We start from the raw sequence: 24,874 nt of genomic DNA, 5'->3' as shown, positions 1-24,874 counted from the left end.
TGTATGAAAACTAAAACAACACGTTCTATGTATATCGTATGAGAATGCTCTCCAAAGCGGTTGGAATAAAATTACAGTGATCTACAAAACCTTATTCTAAAACATCTAGTGTAACTGGAGTGATTTCAAAAAATGTACCTATTCGAAAATAGGATCTGCCGTTCTTCAAAGGATTAAACAATTACTTTCTTGGCTAATGCTTCAACGAGACGAATATTAAATTACATCTCCACCGAAGAACGCGATGTTCATCGACCTTCTTGTCGACATCAAAATCACTAAAAACCATCAGTCAGATTATATCTAGCCCTAATAGGCTATTTGATATATTAGACGCATTTCGTACATCAACAACTTCAATTCATCTAAGTTGGAATTTGTGGAACCCTTGGTGATTATCATCTGAACACACTGTTTATACGACCACTTTCATCTTCACGTTGGGGCTTTATTAAATTCCATAGACCAGCTCGTTAATCTGTGCTACCTCCGAAAGAGGGCCCAGTCCTTATTTTGTTGTGGTATTCAATATGAATGACCCACAGTCGACGATAATATGAATTGAAGTTACTGAACACACTGTTTACACAACCACTTTACCAACAATCACAATTACACTGTCAAAGCGCGTTTCGATAACCAATTTATCGTCTTCAGATACTGAAGGTAAACAAATGGAACACTAGTTCAACACTCGGCTTACCAATAACTAATGAAGTCACCTACCACCTGCTTAATTTCTACTACTCTCTCCGACTGACTCACAAAGAGTTATAAATTAACGACTTTCATCTTCACTTTGGGGCTTTATTATATTCTAGGCACCAGGTCATTAATCTGTGTAACCTCCGAAAAACGGCTCCAGTCGTTATCTTGTTATTGTATTGTATGACCCACAGTCGGCGATAATATGAATTGAAGTTACTGAGCACACTGTTTACACAACCACTTTACCAACACTCACATTTACACTGTATGATGCACGTTTCGATAACCAAATTATCGTCTTCAGAGACTGAGGTAAACTAAAATCTAATGACTTGACTTACCTGTTTTATACTAAATTTTCCCATCAATAAACCTTCTCCCGGGAAAATTTTCACATTTATGTGTGGACTGTAAGAAATTGGCCCTTTGTTACTATTTATAATGTTCTTACATTTAGCAATTTCAATGCTTTCAAATCTATCCAACAATTTATTACTACTAGGTGCGGACCGTGTAACTAGCGCCCTCTGTGGGAAACAGACATAAAACAAATTCATCGAATGTATCAGCTTCTAAAAACCTTTATCTTAAATACGGATGTCGTTACAAAATTTTTTTACTGAGCAAACTCCAAATATTTTTCAATTTTCTATATATCTTAGAGACGGGATCACCTTTTTTTTTGAAACACTTTGTAGTATAGTAAAGACAAAGGACACCTATCACCTATATATAGTTCCGCTCCTTTCGTCGCTGGCACTCGAATCTGAATGTTTTTATGTACCAATAATGTATACAGCTGACTAATTTGGTTTTTAGTTTGTTAAAATTGTTATTCAACAACTTCATATGTTATCGGAAATAAGAAATGAAAAAGCAAACTGGATCAATAAATATATCTATATTGCATAAATAAAATCACATCTTACTATATTTAGAAAGATAAATAGACAATATAACCCTAAAATTTTTGTCAGAAATGAAGGGAGTGATTAAATTAATTCATAACAGTCCATCCTGCTACAATATTTGAAAACAATTTACAATCCAATATTAGGTCAATATCAAAGAATTCAGATTAAAATTTTAAGCGTTAACAACTAGTATTAATGACACTATCAAATCTGTTTTCGAGTGATGTTTTAGGTATATTTACATCGTATAATTTTTTTATTCATACCTCAACCTCATTTTCATTGTTTGAATCATTCTTGTTATTGTCTACAAATATAATGACTAATAGGCCAAGCGCTAGAGCAAAAAAAGTACCGCCAGGTCGGGTCACTTGAGACTGCTTGCTGATTTGAAACACTTTTTTATGTAAAATATTCGACAAAGCCGCCCCTCAGATATATCATCTGACAATGACGCAGAACAGGCTTCTTGGAAATTCTGTAAAAGGAATGGACCAATTTTTTTGTTCACAAAACAATCCAAATATGTCGTACAAGATGGTGACATGAGACATATTTTAAGTCACCATAAGGCACTCAGTATAAAAAAAGATAATGGGACGCTATAGTCGCAAAATTGGGGCCAATTACTAAAGATACGATATTGGAAATTTAGAAAAAGTAGTGGAAAAAAGGAAAAAAGGAGTTTCATTGAGAAAACTAAATAAATACGGGATACCAAAGGACACTATAGAGCATAGGGTGAAAAATCGTTATTCGTTGAATCCAGATGGACAAACTGTTTTGACCGCAGCTGAAGAGGCTAAATTAATTGAAAATATCCATCTAAGCAGTGACTAACTGCAGTAGATGTGAGGTTAATTAAGACATATCTTGACAGTTCTGGTAGAAATGTGGTAAAATTTATAAATAAACTGCCAGGCAGAGAATTTATTAGGAGACACCGCGAAATACTTTCTAACCTATGGTGTGAAAATATCAAGAAAGTTCGGACAGGAGTCACCAAGGAGTTGCACTAAATGACATCGTGAACTACGAAGGAGAGGTTCCAAGCATGCCCACAGAATAATGGATAGTTCTTAAATATTCAATACTGTTAGCCGGATCTGCATCAGGTGTCCTTTAACCATCTTATATTGTTTATAAGACCGAATATCTGTACGATAGTTGGACTAAAAATGGACCAATAGAGGCTAGATATAATAGGTCTAAATCTTTTAATGATTTAATGAAGCTATTTTTGAGGATTTGTTTAGAACTATTGCCTTGCCATAATTCACAAAGATTCTCCAAGTGCGTTTATTGGCGATAATTTGGTAATCTCCAGCTCTGTTACAGAGTTATGCAAATAATATAAGATAAAACTTATCTTACTGCTCTCCAATAGCACACACATATGTCAACCATTAGATGTAGCCTATTTTAGGCCTTTAAAATGAGTTTGGAGAAATACGCTTTTGAATTGAAATTAAAAAATAGGGATGTAGTGCCAAAAGATAGATTTCCCAGATTATTGAAACAAAGTTTAGAAAAACTAGACGAGAATAATAGAACAAAAACAAGCTAATATCGGGGTTCCGCGCCGCCTCTGGAATTCATCCAATAAACAGACAAAAAATGTTGGAAAAATTGCCACCCAATTTAGAAGAGTCCCTAGAATCTGAAAACTCAGGAAACAATATTACAATTGATAATGGTTTTAAAATATCTATTCTTAAAAAAAACCTCCACCATTGTAAAAAGAAAAAAATGTCAATATTAGCCATACAATCCAAAAAACATTGAAGAATTACTCAGAATGTAAACCCAGCACCATCAAGTTCCAAGACTTCTAAAAGAGTCAGCACCTACAAAGATTCTGATGATTCGTCACATAATAAAGATCTCGAATTTAATGAAGATCCTTCTGACAGGGATGGTAATGTGGTAAATCCAGCAGAACTAAAGACCGGAGACTTTGTTTTGGTGGTATTTTAATACCAAGCTTCACAAAAGATTTCAAAGATGTTTACAGGAAAAACAAGTGCCACAGAGCCAAATTACGTATTCACGTGCCAGTCGGCAAATTACAAAAAAATATTCATTTTTCTGATGTTGATTAAACAAATATTGTCAAAATTAGTTCCTGTATCTATCCATCGCGGCAGGTATACTTTTTCAGTAGAATTTTAGTCGTTAGATTTTTTTCAGTTCCTTGGGAAGTTTTTTTTATTCAGTTTTTATATCTATCTACAGATAGATGTATTTTGTTTATCTTTTTCAAAACTTCTGTAACATAAGTAGTATTAAACGACGCAGTTTTTCTTAAAAAAAATATTCTACTTTTTCAAAATGCTCGATATATTTTTTAAAAACGTTTGAAAATCTGAAACTCGATTGGCTTACTTGAGTTTCGACACAATTTAGGCCGTGTCTCAAGTTACCGCCCCTGTGGAAATTTTATATATTTGAGTGTTTCATTCCTGTTTGTTTTATGTAGTAGGTATCGTAGTACAGACGCACACTCAAAATATGGCGTTGATTTGAATGATCTAGCTTGAGCGGATTCTTTTTAAGACAGGGGTAAAGTTTAAAATTGTCTCAAGTGACCCAACTTGACGTTAGGTCATCATAATGCAAAATTCTAGAAAACGGATTTTTTTGGAATATGTTCAGGGGCTTCCCTGTAAAAAAATTATCTATAAAAATGATCTGAACTATTTTCGTGGTACGATGCGCGGTTCGCGAAATTTTCAGTGTTTTGCGGCTAACGCGGAGGCCACCCGATGACGCCCACTTCCATTTCCTTTCAGGGGGTACTCCTGAACATATTCCAAAAAAAACCGTACTCAAGAACTCTGCAAAAAAAGTACTCTGCGCATGGCCTTTAAGTTAGCATTAGATTTGATCACACATTTACTCAAACTAAACAAAAAACGGCCTTGTCCAAAATAATATTCCAAAATTTTTTTAAAACTAAAAGAGATACAAGTAAAATTGAAGGCGATACAACCATTTGAAAAAGTGAATTGAGATCATTATTTTTTCTGTCAAATTGTTTTGATCACAGAGTTCACCTTTTGGAATGATTATAAGATATTAGGATAATTAATTTACTTTTACTATTCGCCCCTTTCTACATAAATATAAGATAGTTTTGGAGGGTCAGTGAGTGTATTCAAACACGTGCCTCTAAAAATACAGAATTCTAAATCACCTTTCATATCAACTGTTTATAGAATGAAAATACCATTTTTGAAACCCTTATGTATAAAAATTTTTAGAAAAAGAGCAACGACTCTTCAGTGTTCTACACTAATCAAGATATTTCAAGTATCTGATTCACTGCAGCTACATTTTAATAAAATAATTCTTTGATAAAGACCCATATCAAAACTACAAAAAAATTAAGTTGTTTTGACGAGTACTTCAATGTCTTAGAACACAAACCATATGTAACTTATCCCTCCAAAGATGCTTGAAATTTTCGACAGTTTTCTATGACAATGGCTGCTAGATCCTTTACTCGCGCTGGCACTATTGGATGATAAATTAATTCTTGAAGTAAACTCAAACCACCTTCCCTCTCCACCAAAGTACAATATTTTTCGGCTGGAATAGATAACAAACTTTGATTAGTTTTTCAAATTATTCATACTAAATTTATTAGTTTAAGCACGTGATTGAGAATAGATAAATTTTATCAACAGTGTTCGAAAGTATTTCGCGAGATACAGCAATTCCACTTTACCAGACTGTAGTGGAAATGTGTGAGTAGAGATGTTTTTGACTCGCTTTGTCTGTTCATTTGCATTTGAGCTCTAGGCTGAGATATTGTAATTTGAAAAAATGTACGCAAAAGACGAAAAAATACAAATATTAAAATGTTATTTTGGAGGTGACTTCCAAAACCAATAAAAAGAACTGTTTGCGCTGCGGCTGAAATCAGCAGCGTTCAAGCACCCAACTTGCTGAACGAGTCAACATAAGTGTTAGAACTGCTGGGAATATTCGGAAATGAAATGGTTACTGGTGCTTTAAAGTACAAATAACTCAAGAAATTTTGTGATATCATGATGGAAACTCAAAATAGAAGCAATTTTTCATTTTTAGCTATAAACATTGTTTATATATATATAAGTTCTGAAGCCGGCTATACACCTACAAGCAGTCAAATTGCTGAACAAGTCAACATAATTGATAGAACCGCTAGGAATATTCTGAAATGAAGAATAATAAAGTCTTTAGTTTGGTTTCCAGGTCATTTTTAAATTAAAAGAAATCAGGAAACTGACGTAGCAGCTTCAGGAAAGCTAATTCTGGTTGAATAATAAAATTGGTACGAGGAAGAGTCTCTAGATCATCAAGGTGCCATTAGAAGTCTTAGTGAAGAACAATAGTCATTCGTTTGGGCTCCAGTTCGTTTTTAAATCAATAGAAACTAGGAAGACAACATACCAGCTTCAGGAAGGCTAATTCTGGTTAAATAAGATAAAGTGGTACGAGGAGGAGCCTCTAGATCATCTAGTTACGATTATTAGTCGTAGAGAAGAACAACAATCTTTAGTTTTATTTTCAGATCATTTTTAAATCAAGAGAAACAAGAAAGACAACATACCATCTTCAGGAAGACTAATTCTAGTTGAATAAGATAAATTGGTACGAGGAGATGCCTCTAGATCATCTAATTACCATTAGACGTCGTAGAGAAGAACAATACAATTTCTAGTTTTATTTTCAGATCATTTTTAAATCAAGGAGAAACTAGAAAGACAACATACCAGCTTCAGGAAGGTTAATTCTGGTTGAATAAGATAAATTGGTACGAGGAGGTGCCTCTAGATCGTCAAAGTACCATAAGAAGTTCTAGAGAAGAACAATAAAGTCATTAGTTTGAATTCAAGTTTGTTTTTAAATCAAAATAAAGTAGGAAGACAATGTACCAACTTCAGGAACGCTAATTTTGGTTGAATAAGATAAATTGGTACGAGGAGAATCTTCTAGATAATCTATTTACCAGTAGAAGTCCTAGATAAGAGCTATAAGGTCTTTAGTTTGGTTTCCTGGTCATTTTTAAATCAAGAAAAATCGACATAGCAGCTTCATGGAGGCTAATTGTAGTTAAAAGCCAATGTAAAAAATAAGGGTAACGTAAAATATAAATATGATTGGATTTTTCAGGATCTGGCAGGATCTAGTGAACATTATGAATCGGAAGAATATATCTGTGATCATTACTATTCTTTATATAGAGGAATGTAGACAAGCAAATAAGGTGATAAGAAAATTTCAATTGAAAGTAATATTTCAATGCTTACTCATTGATAAATTTTAGAGTGGACTCATGAGGGGAGGAAAACTCCTCGCCGAAGAATTACCGAGTAGGTTGTTGACTCTATTCAACAGCAAAACGTTAAAAGAAGTTTTTTTATTGTTAATTCTCTCATTAGTTACAATTTCTTCTTCACTATCTGAACTAAAATGAACTGAAATAAAATTTTTATTGGTATAGTTGTGAAAGAGCTAAACATTTAGCGAAAATTCAATTTGAAAGCCAAAAGTATTAATTTCAGACAAAATTCAAAATCCATGTTAAAATACATTTTTCGAACTAATCGATTACCGTTAAAAGCTAATTAGGAGTAAAAAGCTGTATCATTTACGGATTATTTGAAAACCCGTTCTGGTTGTTAATTAGTATACCAAATTTAGAATTATCGAACGATAAATCTTTTCCATTGTAATTATTAACTTCAACATTTAAATCAATCTTCAATTTTTGTTTTGACTTAAAATTTTAACCAGACACTTAAAGACGAAAAACTGCATATAACATCGATGTCGGTGAAATCAAATCTTTTTTCAAATTAGTAAGTAACTGATTTGGATATTAATAAATTGAAAGAGGTGAATGAATTTTTCAATTTTTTCAATGAATAATAAAACTATCAATATTTTGGATTCTTATTTTTTAGAACATATAAAAAGACCTAAATGAATCATTTCAGACGTTTCACTTATTTTACATTGAAATTCCTATATCCCACAAAATATTTTTCAATACTGTATATGAGCAGTAGCAATGTACAAAGACATATATATCACTAACAAAGCTTATGCTTGAAAGTATAAAATTTTTCAAGCTTCTAAATTTCATTTCTCTGGAATAGTGGGCTACTAAACTTTAAAATGAAATATACTTACGGTAAACTTTTGTTAGATTTGCTAAAGCCCACACTGCCCAATGCTGACATTCGGGAGTATGGTACACCTGCACAAGATATAATATAGGTTCGAATGATCTATAATTGATGTTTCTAAGAGAATTAATATCCCAACGCTCAATAGCCGACACCATTTTATTTAAAACATGAGTTCTAGAAGGCTCCATAACTAACCAAACATCTGGACCGTCTGACGCAATGTGTGAAATAACACCTGCCGCATTGTAACTGACTTCTATGCCGTCACTTTGAGAATCCAATAACCTCGCAAATACTGATAAGTACTCTGATGTTACAAGATACTGTCTAAGTTCCCGAACTTCTGCAACGTTACCCAGTAAACCCATCATGTTGCGAAGAAGCTCCTCTCTGTCAGGAAATTTCTAAAAGTTAACATCATTATATCGAATGATTTATTTATAAACATATTGATTACTAAGATTACTTTTTACAATACTTACTTCTAGGCATTGCAAAAAATGCTGCATCCCTTTTTGTTCCAAGAATTTCTTACAGTTTAATGGTGTTTCATCTGTAACGTTCCACATCGTAGACCATGCTACTTCTAGGACATCATCGCATATCCCTCGCTCAAGTCTATCTTTAATTAGCCAAATCATTCTCTGCAAACAATAAAAAAACATTTAAGTGGTAAGTAAATAGATCAAAATTCCACTCTACTACACTATCACAATATACAAGATTCTAATAGACTGCATTTCTCAATTTCTGTAACCACCGTACTAGGTGGTACAGAAGGATGAAAAACAGTTTATTAAACAAAAACTCTTATTGGCTATAAATAACTACTCACATTTATAGCTCCTAATTCACCCAGTTTCACTTTCTGTTGGCCATCTACTTGACAAGCCAAAGAATTAAGTAAATAAATTCCTATTCTTTGTACAAAACTTTCTTGTGCCATTCCATAGACAGAATATAGAAGTATGTTGACAAGTCTTTCATAATCAAATAGCTAAAAAAATATTTATTAATCACTAATTAACACATAACTCAATAAGTCTTGCAACTAACTAAGAAAAAATCATTCCAGCACTTCTCGATGCCGTGCTTGTAGAAGGACTTGTCTTTTGCTTCAGAATAGGTTTTATTTTCAGCAATTGCTCCTTTATTTGAATTGAATTTCTTACCGGCAAGCATTTTTTTGAGATCAGCGAATAGCCAATAGTCACTGAGGGCCAGATCTGGAATATACGGTGGATGAGGAAGCAATAATTCCTTCAATTTAACCATCGTTGCCATCGACTTGTGAATCGGTACATTGTCTTGAAGAAACAGTGACATATAAGACCGTTCTTTCTTGATTTTTGCATTCAAATCATCCAAAACCACTATGTAATATTCGCTATTGATTGTCCCTCCTTTTTGCAGATAGATTATGAACAATATTCCATGTCCATTCCAAAATACTAGAGCCATAACCTTCCCAGCTGACTGTTGTGCTTTTGGACGCTTCTAACGTGGTTCACCGACTGCAACACACAGATAATGATCGTTTTGATTCCGGAGTGAAGTGATGGATCCATGTTTCATCCATTATCACATATCGACGCAAAAATCTGATTTATTACGTGTTAGCATGAACAAACACTACTCTGAATCATTAACACGTTGTTGTTTTTGATCAACTGTGAGTACTTTGAAAAAAGCTTTCTCATAATTAAATGTTCATGCATAATTGTAAACACACTGCCTTCTGATATATTTACGGCCTCAGCTATCTTATGCAAATTCAATTTACGATTATATATAAGAAATTTGTGAACTTTTTTGATATTTTCTGGAGTAACAACCTCAATTGGACGACCAGAACGTTCACCATCATCGATGAATCAGAATCTGTATAACACTTTAAAGTCATTGCTGAGCTTGTACAGTATTTTATTTCATCGAGAAGCAACTTGGTTGGTACTTCATAAACATCATATGGATTTGAAAATGGCAGCGCCATCTGTGTGTCAGTCACACGACTTATTGAGTGATACCTAAGACACTAGTACTATGGGTACAGTTTCCATTACCGAATTAATACTGTTGAGCCTTTAATTACATCAACTTACCACATCTGTTGGTATCCTAAACTGGCACAACGTTAAGCACCCATTCCTCATCATGGTATCATCATTTTTATGAACGCTCATACCATTTAGTAGAGTTGTAATTATTTTTCTCTTTACTCTAACATCATCATGCAACTCAGGTCCTGTACCTTTTACTATATAAAACAATGTTGCACTAAAACATTAATTACATAAATCAAAAAGTGAATATCAGTCGCAAGTTGTAATTGATAAGAAAAATATGGTAAAAGAATTAGGCTCCTATTATAAGGAAGGATGATAAAAGCTGTTGTACCACGAACGTGAACAACTTAGTTTTTCAAAATGTTTAAAAATATGTTAATTGAGAAGTTCTATTGGAAAGCTTGAGAACCATAAAGCTTCAGATGGAACAATAAAATATTGGGAGCTAAAGAAAAAAGATATGATTTGAAATATGTAATGCAATATAGAGTTTTATGAAACATTTATTGTCACATTATTTGAAGCAGTTCACACTAATAATTAATGCTAGTATGCTAGTTGTTTTTTTATAATTAAGTAATAAATAAAAAAACAAAGATGATACAATTGACAATAACAAAATATTCTGGAATGAAGAGAATGAAGAATGCAGTAAGAGAAATATGTGGAACAAATAGAAGAAAACATAAAGTGAAACAAAAAACGTGGTGGTCGAGGTAAAAGCGAATCAAAAACTATTGCACAAAACATTAAAAAATATGAGAGCAGGGAAACAGCAGGATACATATTTTGTTAAAAAATCATACAAAGGTGGAAAGAATAATACCAGGAACTACTCAATAATGAGGCAGAACATACTGACATAACAGAAGAATCAGAAATATAAATTAGTGAAGAACAGATAGATTATGTATTCACAGGACCAAAAAATGGGAAAAAACCAGGATATAACAAAGTAACTCCAGAAATGATCAAAAATATAGACCAAAAAGGAAGAGACATGCTGTTTCATATTTCCAATAAAGCTGTAGAAGATGAGACACTCCAAACTGACTGGCTGATGTCATTAATAGAATCAATTTTCAAAAAAAATTATGTGAAAGACTGCCACAACTACTCAGGAATAACATTTATTAGTACAACCATGAAAATTATGGAAAAATATAATAATTAGAGAAAATAATTAGATTGACAGTAGAAGACACACTTGAAGAATCTCAGAATGGATTTCGAATGGAAAGAAGCATCCAAAATCATGTATTTACAATAAAAGAGATAACAGAAAAAGCAATACAAGAAGAAATTGTACGTTTTCTTCTTGGAATCATAAGAAATAACCAAATATCACTACAAATATGGTATTAAGACAAGGGAGAAGATTAAGCTTAATTATTATTCATCATATTCATGGACGAGAACAGTTTTAAGTAAAAAAATATGTGTGGGACATTCAAAACTACAAACAATTAACATCAGTGGAGGAGCATTTGCAGACAATGTTATACTAATAGCAACAAAAAAGTGTGTGGAACAAAGCAGTAATAGACATGGGTATGTAAATAAACAAAAACCAAGCAAAAGTAATGGTAACTGGGAGAGAAGAGACTAAGATAAATATAAGAATCGATATAGAAACATTGGAAGAAGTTAAACATTACCAATACCTAGGAACAATAATAGAAGAAAAGTGAACACAAGATACCGATATAAATAACAGAATTGTGAAAACCAATGAACTATATTATGTCATATACACTAAATTCATAAATAAAAAGAAATATACAGTAGGTACCAAAGTAAGAATATACAAAACAATATATAGACCAATTGTAACATTTGGATGTGAATCTTGAGTAATGACAGAACAATAGAAAAGTAAAATTAAAGCGACAGAGATGGAATATTTGAAAAATAATAAATGTAAGACCTAAATACACAACCTACATTAGACTATATAGAGAAAAGACAATTACCATGGTGGGGCACTCACAATCGATGAATGAAGAACAGCCTGTTAAAAGAATATGGGAAGAGAAAATTGACAAAAACCAACAGACAGGTAGACCAAGGAAATCGTGGGATGAAGTTATAAGCGGAATATTTGATAAAGGAGGAAAAAATTGGAAAGAAACAAAGGACCTAGCTCAGAATAGGAATAAATGTAGGAAATTTGTACAAATTTAACCATTAATACCCTAAACCTAAACTATTATACTTGGACACAGTGTAAAGACAATGGTACATCATAAATAAAAATTATTCACCTGCCAGATATTTGAATATGCCTTTCATGTAAATGTCTACTCATTGCTTCTAAAACAATATTCAGTGCTTGTCCAAGGTATTCAATATTTTCTAATCGAAATAAATGAAATAATTCGTTCATAACTTTTTGTAACATATCAGTTCTATCTAAATACGCTAAAGCAGCCACTAATATCTGCTCCTCATTAGCATTTCCACCAATCTAAAAATAAATAGATATAAAAAACCATATTGAACAGAATTATACATTAGGATGAAATGTTATTTTGGTTTTACTTTATCAAACACAATCAATTAGAGACAAATTTTAAAATTTAGACACATAAGATAAACCAGAAAAAAATACTGTACTTTTTAAATATAGTAATTGTTTTTAAAAATTGTGCAAAGATAAGTAGAAATTCTGAATAAAATTGTGGATCAATAAAACCAAAAACATCATGAAGTGTACAACTACTACCTACTTACTAAAGAAATTATGGCATCCCATAACTCAAATTAATATTGCCAACATAAAATGTCCAATACCAATATTACAGAATGTTTATGGGGATAAGAAACGATGATGGAAAAAATTAAAACTATATAAAAAATAGATTTGAATGAAAAGTGGCTTCTTGAACATAATTAAGTTATCAATAATAGTTTAAAGGCATGTAGTGATTCTGTCAGTTATGAAAATAAAACTATATGGAAGAATGAATTTTACAAGAAAATAATTATTATCAGAAACAAGAGAAAAATAAGACAAAAAAAATCACCAAAGCAATGGAGAGTGATGGAATTCCTCCTTAAGGGGGGATTGAGAGATGATTTGGTGTACCTTCATCTTGTATGGTGTACTCTACAACAGTTTTTGTTGGATTATAGATTTACTCTAGAATTTTTAAGGAGACATTCCTAAATAACAATCAGCAGAGTCTGCTGCAGTCAAGTTGAGACAGGATCACACTCCATTTTCTCTCTGTTACATTAACTTTGTTCTCAGGTCTGATTCGGAATCAGTTTAGGGACCGATCGCATGTGCACTTTCAAAATTGTAGTTCGTAGAGCCGATTAGAATCATTGTCCCTTGACTCATTTGAGAGTTGTGGAAAATTTTTATTCACCTTACTATTTAAATATACTCACCAATTTTGCAGGGATGTCATGTCTTAAGCAAGCGTCATGGGATGTCTCATATAAACCCAGATACTGGAATGGATTATTAGCCCTTGAACTTAATCCAGGGATGTCACAAACACTTCCATTAATAGTTTCAGCTACACCTCTACCTGCTAGGTTTGTCCCCGAAATATCCAGAGAAGTTAATTTAGGTAAACACTCCACTATAGTCTTTAAAATTTGATCTCCTTTTTTATATTTCCCTTGATCATCTCTAGATTGGGATATATCTAAATGCCTTAGATTTGTTAATTTACAAATTGCTGCTATTTTAGATTCAATTGCATCTACATTATATAATATTAGTGAAGTTAAATTAACAAGATGATGTGTATATAAAAAGTTACCTAACGAGCTACAATTTGACAGATCTAAATGAGTCAGTGTTGATAAGGGGTATAGTAAAATCATATAAAAATCAGACTGTAGTGAATGCAAACCTTTCAAAGTTAATCTTTTGAGGTTTGGCGCTAAGAAAATGTATCTCTTTTGATATAATTCTTGATCTAAAGGAGATTTACCAAATAGTCGAACTGGAAAAATATCTGTATCTTCACCTATACCAAGTGATATTAAACTAGAGCTATGATTACTAAGATGTTCAATGCAATTTGATGTTAAATTTGGACAGAGTGATAAATCTAATTCAATCAAGTTATGTTTTAAAAGCATTTCTAAATCCTGATCCTGTATTTCAGTTTGTCGTAATTTAACTCTTTTTAATCTAGTACAGTCTGTATTTTTAAAGATATTAATAAAACTTGAATCGACTGGTGTCAAGCTATTATTCCGAACATTTAATAAACGTTCACAAATTTCCACTGGTAAAGACAAACCATCCATCAACTGTAAATTTTCTGAACTTGGAGTACATATTGTTTCAGGGTGTTTATTGATGTAATCAAAACATATATCCAGTAGAGTTTCGGGTGTTGTCGTATTACAAAATGGACATATTTCATTTGGTAATACAGCAGAGTGACGACATTTATTTTGAAGCATCTAAAAAAATCTCAAGTATTTGTTGTGCCTTTTAGAATATAACATATGTAACAAACCTTTCAGTCAATTTCAATTATATCATATTACATTACTAAACTCCAAAATCAAAAAGCAATTTTAATAATTGTGCCCTTTAAAGTTATTTTCCCATATGTAGAATTACTATTTTTGTTATTAAGTTTTGACATTTCTAAACAGAAATCTCTTGTCAAAATCAGAATTTTTTTAACAGGGCAACCAACCACTCTGTAAAAAATCTGTAATGTCAACAAGACAGCAGCGTAGTAAAATTTACTGTATAATTAATTAACAGTTTTATTTGTATTTCTAATTTAAACGTAATTGTTCCACCCTTTTGGGGGTTCTTATACTTGTATAGTATTTCTTATGCAAATGTGGTCCTCGAAAAATATTTTTGTTTAGCATCTATTCACAAATATTGCTGCTTCTATTTATAAAAATCCATTTGAATTATTATTTTATGATTGTTATATAAGCAATATTGCATTGCTAGTTTTTGTTTATATTCCTGAAACAATAATAAACATTGTCTGTTACAACAATTTTATATTTTATGTAATACTGTATTATTTCTTGATAAATATTTGTTTTTTTTTTTGAAAAGCATATAGTTGAAAATAATGTGGAAACACTTTTTGTTATAATATAAAATTAATTGGTGAGGAATTTTTCATTTTCATGTGTCGGTTATCTACATCTCTATTGGGACTTTTATTTAAAAGCACCGAAACGTCAGCCCTGGCCACGTCTCATCATCTGTCTCTGACAAGTGAAAGATGAAATTAAAGATATAACCTATATTCATGTTTTCAACGCAAAACATTAATCGCATCAACTCAAAAGATATGAGAATATAATTTCATAAAATCAAAATACAATACAGATATTAAAGCAAAATGGTTTTAGCGGACTTAGGTCGTAAGATTACGACTGCCTTGCAGTCCTTAAGCAAGGCAACAATTATAAACGAAGAGGTATGTCAATCCAGATGGAAACCTATTATTTATAATATTATTTATTTTTCATGTTTTAGGTTTTAAATGGAATGCTTAGTGAGATTTGTCGAGCTTTGATAGAGGCTGATGTTAATATAAAGTTGGTCAAATCACTACGAGAAAATGTTAAATCTGTTATTGACTTTGATGAAATGGCTGGAGGTCTCAACAAGAGACGCATGATTCAAAGTGCAGTTTTTAAAGAACTTGTTAAAGTAATTATTCCAATTTGAATATACCTATTTTACAATATTCATTGTTTTGTCTATATTTGACAACTTATACAGTTTGAAAGGGTTTGTTTATGAATCTAGTATTTTTACTAAGCAATTTTTAATCATTGGTATTACAATAATACACAGAAAAATGCATTTTAATAACCAACTTATCATTTTATTTTATCATTCTGTAGGAATAAGTTTTAGATGTGTTATCTAAAGACTATTTTTAAGTGAAGTTCAATATTTTGTAATTGAAATATTCCATGAAAGATCCCAGGTGTCTTGACTTTTTCTGAAAGTGCCAACACATCATCTTATTTCAACCAATTTACACAAACATAAGCTTTTGAGGTTATCACAGACGAATAGAATAATGTGCATGTTTCAACAAATTTTCTTAGATAAAATAATTTTTTAGACAAATTTTTTATTGTGATGTTATTTTTAGCTTGTAGATCCTGGAGTAAAGCCTTATCAACCAATTAAAGGAAAGCCAAATGTAATAATGTTTGTTGGCTTGCAAGGGTCTGGTAAAACTACAACTTGTACAAAATTAGCTTATCATTATCAGAAAAAAAATTGGAAGTCTTGTCTTGTATGTGCTGATACTTTCAGAGCTGGTGCTTATGATCAAGTGAAACAAAATTGTACAAAAGCAAGAATACCCTTTTATGGAAGGTAAAATCTTATCTTATTATATTGATAGATAGTGGCACAAGATCTGCTAAGCTAATTAGAAATATCACTTATAAATAAAAAAAATTTTTTTTAAAATATTTTTTATAATCTGTTTTTATTATACTTACCTGAAAACACTTTGTTTTTATCTGTTTTTACAAATCTCCTATTTTTTTCTGTGTGCTAAGAAAAAAAAATAATTATAGGAAAAAACACTTTTCTGAACACAACAACATAATTAGTATATTTAGGAATCAATTGTATTAATAATAACATTTATTGTACAATTTGTATTATTGCAGAAGTTTAGTCCTGTTGGTATTTTATTCTGTAGAACTAAAGATGTTGAGCAGACGTCTTTCAGATGTTTTGATTTTCTTGATGAAATGTTGCAGAGCTTGTATTTTGCAAGTGGGAAGGATTAAACAATTTTTGTGATACTTTTATATTTCTTATTATGGATTCTTCTATCTATCCTTCTGCTGCATTGGGATAACGCCATCCTCTTTATATTTCAGAGTGAGCTGCTTTTCACTAACATGGTTGCAGAAGAACGCTTCAGGCCATGTCCGGTATATTCTTTGGGATTTTTCAGTTACAGGTATTTTGCAACATGTTTTAGACAGCGCAGTACATGACAAAACTTCTTGACATATGATTTTTTCCAGCTCGCAAAAACACAAAAATATAGCGCCTATCATCTTCCAAACACTAAATATTGTTCATCTGAAGTTTCACATAAAAATGTGGAAATGTAGTTAGTTACTTGTTCTGCCGTTAGTACCCTGGACTTTTTTGGTACATAGCCCACAGCCTGATGCTTCAAAAAGCAATCATTTTTGGATATTTTGTGTGGCAGCAATTTCTTGTATAACTAAACGACTCTTTAGCATTGAGAACCGATTCCATAACGTGTAAGATTTCACATTCTTGCCCTTTTCAACAAAATAATCTAGAAGAATATTATCACTTATAGTTTTAACTGTTTTGTGAGATCGTCATTTCATCAAACTTTGATACATGTGCTCCTATCTCGACCTGGATTTTGTTGGTAAAAAATCAGCACTGGCTTGTGCCATTAGCTCTAATATGTTTTTAGGAATATCTGGATTTTCTTTCAAGTACATTATTTTAAAACTAACATTATATATACTGACAGAAAATAAAATAATGCCGATAATAAATATATTGTTGTTATGTATTATGATTACTATGAAAATAGAATGTCCTAAATTTAATTCTTATCCTTCTTTGCGTTGTTTTCAGATAAGTATAATAAAAAGTATTGTCCATGAGAACAATGCTACAAAAAATTTATATCTATTCTAGTTATTTTTTGCAAATTATTTTTTTTTCTCTATTGTTTTCTACTTCTTACTGGGGACTGAAGTCATGGCTTAAATTTACATCTACACCAAAAATACATTTTAATTAGAAACTTACCAGGAACATACTTAAGTGTCAAAAAATAACTGAAAATTAAGGCATACAAAAGCAAAGATCAGAAATAATATCATCTTTTTTATTATTATCTCAATATTAATTTTTGATTGATTTTTTTTAGTTACACTGAAATAGACCCAGTAGTTATAGCTCAAGATGGTGTTGATATGTTTAAAAAAGAAGGATTTGAAATTATAATTGTTGATACTAGTGGAAGACATAAACAAGAAGAATCTTTATTTGAAGAAATGTTGGCAGTATCAAATGCTGTGGTAAGAATGTGTTCATAGTTGTTTTTTGTTATCAAATAGCACATATGATATCATTTTTTTTAGATAAAACACTTTTCTTCTAATATTCTAATTTAAATTGATATTAACCATTATTTTAATTTTTTTTTGGTTATTATAACATGATATTGCATCAATATCAAACATATAACTAAATATTTATGTAATTAATAATCAAAATTCCTGGATAGACATTTATCCATATAACTACCTGTTGATGTATATAAAACATAGTTTGTAAAAGCGGCAACAGCGCTTAGAAATAAAAGTCAGTTTACCACAAATGATCATTGAAGTAGGGTGCTGTACCAGAGAATTATATTTTATGTTTAAAATAAAAGAGTTTCAGTCCACTGAAGTGTATAAGTTTTCTCTCAATCAATTAAAGTGTACCCCTACATTAGCACCAACTTCCACTTTTTTAAAACCAATTATCATTCTATCTCTACAAATTTCATCTATACCTTATATCTATGACGACAAGGGCCTGGATAAAAGCATAAAGCACCCTTGTTATTAATTTAAAGGTGGCATGATGAAATATGCAAGAAAAACAGATTCTATTTGGTCTGGTTTCCTGGTAATAAGGAATAGAAGGAAATTAAGGTTCCAATATACTCGGAAGAAAAGGAATACTATTTCCTTTTATTGGCCCAGAGCCATTCTGTAGGGTAGAAAAATGCTCCTATAAGAAAGAGTTATGGATGAAGGAGAAAATTGAAGAAGTGGAAGGTAGTTTCCCATGTCAAATCACTCCAAAAAGTGCTTTCTAGACTTTTAATTAATTCAAAATATATTTTAATATAAGCAAAAGTAAGCAGGGCACTGTCTCCTGACGAAGTACTTTATGACATTGGGGTTAGCAAACAATGATGACTGTAAATTCTGTAGGGAGGAATATGAAACTCCAGGTAACCTTGCCATTGTAAGAATATTAAAAATATTATTTGAACAAGAAACACGTAGGAGTGAGATTATAACCTCCTTGAAACCATCACAGATACTGTAGCTCATTAAAACCATGGTATTGAAAAGTGAGCTGTAGTTGGTAACAAGAAACCTGAAAGTTGCGGGGTAATGTAACCCCTAATTAAATGTATCCTTCTATATATTTTCACTATAGCTTTTTTTAAAGCAATGATGTGTACTCAAAAATTTTATAAAAATATAATATTCGATTGTACATAACCTTGGTATCATGTATTTATATTGGGTTGGCGACAAAGTAATTTCGGTTTTGTCATATATAATAAAACCCTTTTTGTCAACAAAGAATAGTTTTTAATCAATTATATATTGTCCATTTTGTTTAATGAACTTTTGCCATCTTTTTTCCTCTGCTTCATGATTCCGCGCTCATAAAATTTCTGGTCCTTATCATCAAAAAACTGAACCAGGTGCGATGCCAGGTAATCAGATGATGCCAGATCAGGGCTGTATGTGGGATGTGGCATCACTTCACTTTCTCGATTCTGGCCATCCAGTTTCATTAATTGTTGACAGTAAATATCAGAATTGACGGTTTGGTTCCTTGGAAGCAGCTGAAAAAAAACATCTTTGTAATCCCACCAAACTGACAGCATGAGCTTTTTTGTTATTTTTCAGTTTTCGATGTGGTTTGTGCTGGTTTATCATGTTTGCTCCATAATCGTTTTTGAACTATGTTACTGTACAGGACCCATTTTTCATCACCAGTTATAATTCTTGACGAGAAAGGGTCGGTTTTATTTCGTTTAAGGTGCATATCATAAATTTTGATTTTTTGTATTAAATGAACTTCTTTCAATTCGTGAGGGAAAAAACTCCAGAACGGAATTTTTTATAACAATTCTGACACGGGCGCTCTGTGTTAAGCAATCAGCATTACCAAAAACTTCATATATTTCTTTGTGAGCCCCAGCAGCTTTTTTTCCTTTACGGAAATAGAAGAGTAAAATATGCCAAAAATATTCGTTCCTGCACTTCATTTAAAATTAACCCACAACTAATAGCTTTAATTAAAATCACGCACTACATGCCTCTACGTCAATGTGACCAGTATCACGTGGCAAACTGCAAAGTACAGCAGTAACATAAGTTATTCAAAAAATGAAGCAAGGCTCTATCAGTAAAAAGCGAAAGTACTTAGGTAATTGCCAACCTTATAAAGAAATTTAATATAAAGACAATTTTTTAATTATATGTGTTATTTTAAGAATCCTGATAACATTATATTCGTCATGGATGCTACTATTGGTCAAGCTTGTGAGTCTCAAGCTAAAGCTTTCAAAGATAAAGTTGACGTAGGTTCAGTAATTATCACAAAATTGGATGGACATGCAAAAGGAGGTGGTGCACTTAGTGCGTAAGTATGCAGAAAGTTCATATGAAGGGTAGTATAAGAAAAAATTTATCTTGTCTTATATTACTTCAAACTCAATATAAAACTACTGTTATAAATTTCCTTTTATAATAATTTGATTATTTTTAGTGTTGCAGCTACTAACAGTCCCATTATATTTATCGGCACAGGAGAACACATAGATGATTTGGAACCATTTAAAACCAAACCGTTTGTTAGTAAATTGTTAGGTATGGGTGACATTGAAGGTTTGATTGACAAAGTAAATGAATTAAAATTGGAAGATAACGAAGAATTATTAGAAAAAATTAAACACGGACAATTTACACTCAGAGATATGTATGAACAGTTTCAAAATATAATGAAAATGGGACCGTTTTCACAAATTATGGTAATATATTGCAATTATTTATTCACTTTGTAGCATGATTAGATGTTGGTCATTTTTAATTATGATCTGTTATGCATTGTGTCAATTGGTATCAGTTCAAGGTCGACCATTCTTTTCCAGTCTCTCACTACTTCGCCATTCTGTTTCACATAATATCTGCTGATCATATAGTTAAATTATTTAGTTTACAAATACAAAAAAAAAGAAATTCAGTTGAAGTTTATATCCCATGGTAAATGATCACAAGTTCAACAAAACTGTTACTAATTGGTTTAACAGTAAGTTAACAGAGTTTTTTTATGATGGGATCCAAAAGCTGGTGCCATGACTTGACAAATGTTAATGGTGATTGTACTGAAACCAAAAAACCTAATTTTTAATAATACAAAGTACAATTACAAATACGTTCAGAATTGAATTTTCTCCTACTCCATTACAAAACGACTTTTAGAAAATGACTTTTGTATAATAATTCAATGAATTGAGATTATAACAATATTAACTCATATTTGATTATTTTGTCAAATTTCAGACACTATTTTGAAATTTTCTATTTTTAAACAACAATTTGTATAAATTTCTATTGGTGTGAGAGGCGTGAGATATTGGCAGCTACCACTTCAGTTTATTTCTACTTTTTCCAGAATTCTCTTTTCCCACTCACTACTTCTGTGATGCGTCTCATGTATATCTGGGTCTTCCCGTGGTCTTCAGTCTCAAATCTGACTGGATATGCTTTGGTCACAAATTTTGATTAGGTGTCCAAATCATCTTAGTAATTAAAATGGCAAACAAGATGGGTTCAATGTTAAGGAAGTTTATGATATTTCAATTTCGAATGACTTTTTTAATTTAAGCAAACTTCCTGTAAATCTCATTTTTTCTGCCTCGAATGTAGGTCCAACAACTGACCTGACAGCCATAAAATAATCTCACAATTTATCTTTAAGAAAATCCTGTATTTTGTATTTACACACCTATATAATTATTCAGGGTATGATACCAGGATTTAGCCAAGATTTTATGTCAAAAGGTAGTGAACAAGAGTCAATGGCGAGACTAAAAAGATTAATGACAATAATGGACAGTATGAATGATTATGAATTAGACAACAAAGACGGAGCAAAGTTATTTACAAAACAACCAGGAAGAGCTGTCAGAGTTGCCCAGGGCTCAGGAGTAACAGGTATAGAATCTATATTCAATTGCACAATCACAAATAACTCAAGATTATAAAATACTATTTATTATATAAAATAACATACAACTATTTTAAAATACAGTTAAAGTCAATTGAATCAATTGAAAAATGTTATGTGCTGTGATTTGTTTTCGTTAATTTTTATTCTCCATACTTTGATCTGGAATAAGTGCTTGGAGATTGGCAGAAATTATTATTGGATGTCATCAGCAAATGCTCATTTCATAGTGTAGTTTGAGGTTGGAATGTCAGAAGTTTATATCAGGTACAGAACTGGCCATAGGACGCTGCCTTGTGGAACTCCAGCTTTAATAGGCTGAAATTCAGATGTCTCCTCACTAACTTTTTTTCTGAAGGCTCTATTTGACAGATATGACTGAAGCAGAGTTTAGTATGAATTGGGTAGATTGAGTAAGATTTTATTTAACAGACCTACATGCCATAACGAATAAAATCTGTTAAAAACTGAAAACAACTCAGATTTATATATATTAAAAATAAGACTCTGATTTATCTATGGAAATCCGGAATGGTTGCAGCCCTTAACAGAATTCCCAGTTGTTGGAGTTGAGTCTGAAGAAGGGATGAGTAAAAAAACAGATTTGAATTTATATTTTTTAAATATAACAAGAATCTGTTCTATTCTATTCGTTCTGTTCCCCAAATAAATAGGAAATACGAATTTATATGAGAACTATCATATAAAATTTGCTTAAAACAAAAGGAAACACATAAAGATAACTGAAATTTAGATGAGCACAATAAAAAAAGCAAAAAAGAAGATCTTACCAGCGAATATAAAGAATTAAATCACCACAAATTTACTAAAATTGACATGGATTTAAAGTGTAGATAGTAATTCGAATACATTCCGAGGTTTTATTGAATTTTTCGAATGAAGTCGCCACAATATGTGAACAAAGGAATATTCAAAATGTTTGAAGAAAAATGTAACAAGCCGAATGGCATGTTACAACATTATTTCAAGTAATCCCATAGAAAAATATCATTTGGAGATAAATCTGGTGATGTGGAAGACCGTTTTCCAAATAATTAAAGTTAACAGGAACCATAGTAATAATTTGAATTTGTTCAAGTCCCAAATATTTACTTCTCATTAAATTCCCTTTAGACCACGAGGCACTTCATGCAGTCCACTTAAAATCATATCTGAACGTTAATTTTTATGGGTTATTGAGTTTATACTGACCAATATCTTACAGTGAACAAATTATTTCTATGCTTGTGTCAAGAACATAGTTTCATCTAAAAAAATATGTTTTTTTTAACCTTTAATTTTTATATCATAAATTGACAAAATGCCATTCGTTTCATATTGTCCTCATGAAATATTTCCTAAGTTAATGGTGCTTTAAATCAATAGTAACCATATTATTTCAAAATACTCAGAGCTATTCTAATAACACTTACTTGTTTGCTTGAAAAAGGATCATTGGTTGCAGTAGTAGCAGTAAATTTGAATTTATTTGATTGACTTTCGATGTATATCACTGTTTTGCATTCTGAATTGTAAATTCTGCATAAGCATATATAAATGAATTAATTATTTGTTGGTACAGTACCATTGTAAAGTTTTATTATTTTCCTTGAAAATTATTTATTCTTAGTGTACAGTGGAAATATGAAAGAACAAGGCGAGCCAAAAACAAATCTTTATTCACACATTCCCACTACACTCTTAGTAAAGTGAGATGGAAATCCAGTGGAATAGTTATATTTAAAATTAACGCCGGTATATTCTAAGTGAATTGATTAGAAATTTTACACTGATATTCTCATATTTTCAAATAATGTTATAATACATAATGCTATTAGTTGATAAAATCTTCTGATTGTGTTACATTTTATTAATCATGTTCAATATACTTTCAGAAAGAGAGGTCAAAGACCTGATCACTCAGTACACAAAATTCGCAGGTGTAGTAAAAAAAATGGGTGGCATAAAAGGTCTTTTCAAGGGCGGCGATATGGCCAAAAATGTTAACCACAATCAAATGGCAAAACTTAACCAACAAATGGCAAAAATGATGGACCCGAAGGTACTTCAACAAATGGGTGGCATGGCAGGGTTACAAAATATGATGAGACAGCTCCAAGCCGGTGCGGCTGGAGGTTTGGGTGGTCTAGGTAATCTTATGGGCGGCTTTGGGGGTAAATGATAATTATTTATTTTATTCTTTGTATGTGTATACAGTAATTCTTTCAATAATGGAATAAAATTTTTTGATTTTTATTAATTGATTCATTTGAATATTTGAAAATAATACTTTATATTTTCTTACTCATAATTTTATAATATATCTTATAATATTAGTACAATGTTGCTAAACTGTCTAAATTGCTTAACTCTAATTTGCACGTTATCTTATTTAATTGTTTACTGAATGAAAATTTGTCTGTAATCATTGAAACTCGCGTCCACATTGCTTTTAAGTTGATCTTTAGAACAAGTGAAAAAACAGTATAGATTTTGATAGAATTACTGTCAACCTAAATACACATGTGAAGCTATAAATAAAGTTAGATTCATTTTGAGACTTGGTCTTTTTTTGTTACGTTTCTAATTGTAGAAAAATTTTATAAAGTATTGTAATGATTCATTTCTACAAATATATGATTTTCTATGACTTTGGTGATTATGTGATGTGTTTTGCAAGGTTTTTTAGAAATCAATAGACATGATAAGACATTGAAATTATTACGACTGTTTTCTGTTCATTTATTTTCCAACCACTTAAATTACTTATTTTGCCTACATGTTTTGTTTGTAGTAGAGTGGCATCAGCTTAATATATCATTTATTTCGATTATATTTAAATTAAATATTATGTCTCTATTTCTTGAAATATTTCAATATATTGTTTGGATGTTATGTATAAACATAAACCTTCTAAAATCCGTTGCAGAAAATCATTACTATAAATCTAGATTTTTTAATAAAATTAATTATGTTTAATTTAGATGTAAAGGT

At 31.3% G+C, this 24,874-nt stretch overlaps 2 protein-coding genes across 2 annotated transcripts; one reads left to right on the top strand and one right to left on the bottom strand.

Annotated features, from left to right (window-relative positions):
- Positions 1 to 1,590: 1,590 nt before the first annotated feature.
- LOC130894039 (protein zer-1 homolog) lies at positions 1,591 to 14,596 on the bottom strand. The gene is made up of 8 exons (XM_057800564.1): positions 14,358 to 14,596; positions 13,267 to 14,301; positions 12,135 to 12,337; positions 9,907 to 10,081; positions 8,640 to 8,801; positions 8,287 to 8,448; positions 7,806 to 8,208; positions 1,591 to 5,213 (listed from the first exon to the last, which is right to left on the bottom strand). Exons 2-8 carry the CDS (start codon positions 14,299 to 14,301, stop codon positions 5,062 to 5,064), a joined length of 2,292 nt encoding a protein of 763 aa, XP_057656547.1. The 5' UTR covers positions 14,358 to 14,596; the 3' UTR covers positions 1,591 to 5,061.
- Positions 14,597 to 15,031: 435 nt separating this feature from the next.
- On the top strand, positions 15,032 to 24,530 carry LOC130894162 (signal recognition particle subunit SRP54). The gene is made up of 8 exons (XM_057800780.1): positions 15,032 to 15,296; positions 15,356 to 15,532; positions 15,987 to 16,216; positions 17,781 to 17,931; positions 20,145 to 20,293; positions 20,420 to 20,681; positions 21,675 to 21,867; positions 23,776 to 24,530. The coding sequence occupies exons 1-8, from the start codon at positions 15,219 to 15,221 to the stop codon at positions 24,060 to 24,062; spliced, it is 1,527 nt and encodes a 508-aa protein (XP_057656763.1). The 5' UTR covers positions 15,032 to 15,218; the 3' UTR covers positions 24,063 to 24,530.
- Positions 24,531 to 24,874: the final 344 nt, after the last annotated feature.

Source organism: Diorhabda carinulata, chromosome 5 (assembly GCF_026250575.1).
Source record: "Diorhabda carinulata isolate Delta chromosome 5, icDioCari1.1, whole genome shotgun sequence".
Classification (NCBI taxonomy): Eukaryota; Metazoa; Arthropoda; class Insecta; order Coleoptera; family Chrysomelidae; genus Diorhabda; species Diorhabda carinulata.
The sequence above is the reverse complement of the archived record's forward strand: the minus strand, read 5'-3'. Positions and strand labels throughout refer to the sequence as shown.

Coding starts and splice junctions, on each gene's coding strand:
- LOC130894039 (XM_057800564.1), bottom strand. CDS start 14,301: ATGCTTCAAAATAAATGTCGTCACTCTGCTGTATTACCAAATGAAATA. Junction 12,338..13,266: donor ATGACATCCCTGCAAAATTG/GTGAGTATATTT, acceptor ATTTATTTTTAG/ATTGGTGGAAATGCTAATGA. Junction 8,449..8,639: donor GTGAATTAGGAGCTATAAAT/GTGAGTAGTTAT, acceptor TATTGTTTGCAG/AGAATGATTTGGCTAATTAA.
- LOC130894162 (XM_057800780.1), top strand. CDS start 15,219: ATGGTTTTAGCGGACTTAGGTCGTAAGATTACGACTGCCTTGCAGTCC. Junction 15,297..15,355: donor CAACAATTATAAACGAAGAG/GTATGTCAATCC, acceptor TTCATGTTTTAG/GTTTTAAATGGAATGCTTAG. Junction 20,294..20,419: donor GGAGGTGGTGCACTTAGTGC/GTAAGTATGCAG, acceptor GATTATTTTTAG/TGTTGCAGCTACTAACAGTC.